This window comes from Acanthisitta chloris, unplaced genomic scaffold, assembly GCF_000695815.1.
Source record: "Acanthisitta chloris isolate BGI_N310 unplaced genomic scaffold, ASM69581v1 scaffold3145, whole genome shotgun sequence".
Taxonomy (NCBI): domain Eukaryota; kingdom Metazoa; phylum Chordata; class Aves; order Passeriformes; family Acanthisittidae; genus Acanthisitta; species Acanthisitta chloris.
The window spans coordinates 26156-28570 of NW_008674122.1; the positions used below are offsets into that span (position 1 = coordinate 26156).

The following is a 2415-nucleotide window of genomic DNA, read 5'->3' on the forward strand; positions in this document are numbered from 1 at the left end:
TGGATGAGCCTTGAGCAACCTGCTCTGGTGGGAGGTGTCCCTGCCCAGAGCTGAGAATTGGGACTAGGTGATCTCCAAGCTCCATTCCAACCCCTAAAACTCTATGATTCTATGATTACACACTGCATGAAAGACTGGTGTTCTCATTTACCACAGCTATTAGGTGTGTCCCATGTTACCTGACCAAGGTGTCACTTCCAGCTCCTCCTGGGCTGTAGTAGAGCACATTTTCTAGAGACAGGGAGAACTTCAGACCTTCTGCCTCCGAGATGTAGAGGTTGGTACGGTTGTTATCGTGGCTGACACACACAAACACCTGATCCTCTGAGGCATCAGCAACGTAATATTCCTTGGGGATGTAAATAACATATGTGTGTGCACACAGGCAGGTTTAGAGTTTCCTCTTAGCCAGCTGAAATTATTCTTCCCTCTAAACTTTCATATTTTTTCCACTCAGCAAGTAGAAAATCTTCACTTCGCTTTTCCTTTTTTCTTTCTCCCACAGTAATTCCTGTCCTCTCCTTTGCACAACCCGTGGCAAAGTCTCCCAGGAGAAGTGCTGAGTGCCAAGCAGTGATGATCTCTCTGCCTGGACCCCACTGAGGCTGGGAGTGCACCCCACTGCTCTGCCAAATGCCAAGACCTGCTTTTTGTGCCCCTCCTTCATCCCTGCCAGCCTGGGGACACCACAGCATATCTGGTTCATGGATCACAGACTCTTTGCAAACCCTGTGTGTCTCCTGAGCTTCCTCAGCCTGCAGAGAGTTGGATGCTACAGCAGAGAATTGGATGCTATGGGCCATGGAGACAGCACATGCTTGGTGTCCTGCACCCCACACCATGGGAAGAGGTAAGGTCCCCAAAAGTAGAGCTAAAGCACTGGGATCAGCCCCTCTCTGTATATCTGGGATTTCCTCCAAAGCCTCCAATCCCAGTGCTGGAGGAAGTCAGTGACTGTACAAGTACCAAGGGTCATCTCAGGTCCCTTCCCACTCCTGCAGCAGCTGGTGAAAGGCAGCAAACTGCTGCTGACTCTGGAGGGTGTCCTTGGCAAGGGAGGGAGAGAGGAGCCTGCCCAGGAAGCAGCACTTACCTTAATTGGGTGCTTGGTTACGAACTGTGCCACGCGCATCGGCTTGCGGTTGAAGGAAACCCAGAGCTGGACTGAGGGTGGCTGTGAGCTGCCAAGCAAACGCTGTGCAGAGCAGAGGGACATGTTTAGGAGCAGCTCTCACCCCCCAAATCCCCTTCAGCTCCAGCAGTGGCCAAAATTCAGGCAGGGATAATCCAGTGCTTGGGTCTTCCCCTTCCCGGCCTGTGTGCAAAGTGTGGTGACTGATGGTGGGAGCATCAGGGTTTAGATAGCCACAGCCAGTGCTCAGCAAGCAGACAAACTGCCCTTTCTCATCAGCTGGGTCAGGGGAAGGAGGCTGGTTTTAATTCCTCCTTTTTCTGCAGAGCAGCCTGTCCTTCCTATTTTTAACGATTTGCACAAAATGAAAAGCACCAGCACAGAGCCAAAGAGGGAAGAAGCTGGGGGCAACCTATTTCCTACAGGATGGCAATGGGAAGAACCTAAACCCAGATTTAGGCTCCAAAAATAAGCGGCCTGGTTTGTTGGTTTTTTTTTTCCAGGCTCTGTATCCCTAAGCAACTGTGCCTCCCACGGAAAGGAGCAGAAGTCAGAGCCCTGGGCGTCTCCTCCACTCAGCCTGTCCTCTCCCCAGTGCTGCTCCTGCTGTGACCAAGGTTTGCTGCAAGTGCCTGATTCCAGACCTGAGGATATCCTTTCCAAATCAGGGGTTTGTAGCTGGGTCAGCCTCCCTCTGCCTCTGTTTCCCATCAGTCTTTGCCTTGGTGTGGGATAGGGATGATTTTATTGATGTTTAGTGTAGCACCAGTCGTTAGAGCTGCAGGACAAAGCAGGACATGCTTTCCCCAGTGACCCCTGAGCCATCCACAGCTCCAAAGAGCCCCCAAACTGAGTTCAAACCCACCTCATGCTCTCAGGATGCTGCCCCCAAGCCTAGTGGCTTCTCTGCACAGACACAAACCACCCACTGTGTTTCACCCAACGCTACCAACAAGCCTAGATAAAATCTGCTGCAAACCACAGAGCAGGCACAGTGCCAAGGGGCCAGGCCCTATGAGTTACAGGCTGTACTCCCTGGCAAGAGAGACTTCTGAGAAACTGAAATTGCTCTGCAAACATGTTCCCTGCCAGTGTTGGACACACCACTGTGCCCACTTGCTGCTTACTGCCTAGGAAACCCTCCCTGGTTCTGCAAGCAGCCACCCTACATTGAAAAGTTCCCTCTTAAATCACCCCATGGCAGCTGCAGGGGAGCAAAGCAATGCTAGCATCTTCTAAAAAGAAAGCAGCTCTTTAAATTCTAGAAGGATCAGGACTCTTTC

General features: G+C 51.5%; 1 protein-coding gene across 1 annotated transcript in view; it reads right to left on the reverse strand.

Moving 5' to 3' along the window:
- The window catches only part of SORL1 (sortilin-related receptor, L(DLR class) A repeats containing), a gene marked incomplete at its 3' end in the record, with an annotated part of 31472 nt that overhangs the window by 25503 nt on the left and 3554 nt on the right, over positions 1 to 2415 (reverse strand). The window contains exons 6-7 of the mRNA XM_009075204.1: positions 1094 to 1195; positions 180 to 349 (exon numbers count right to left, since the gene is read on the reverse strand). Of these exons, the coding sequence (XP_009073452.1) occupies positions 180 to 349; positions 1094 to 1195 (272 nt within the window). The remainder of the gene's footprint in view (positions 1 to 179; positions 350 to 1093; positions 1196 to 2415) is intronic.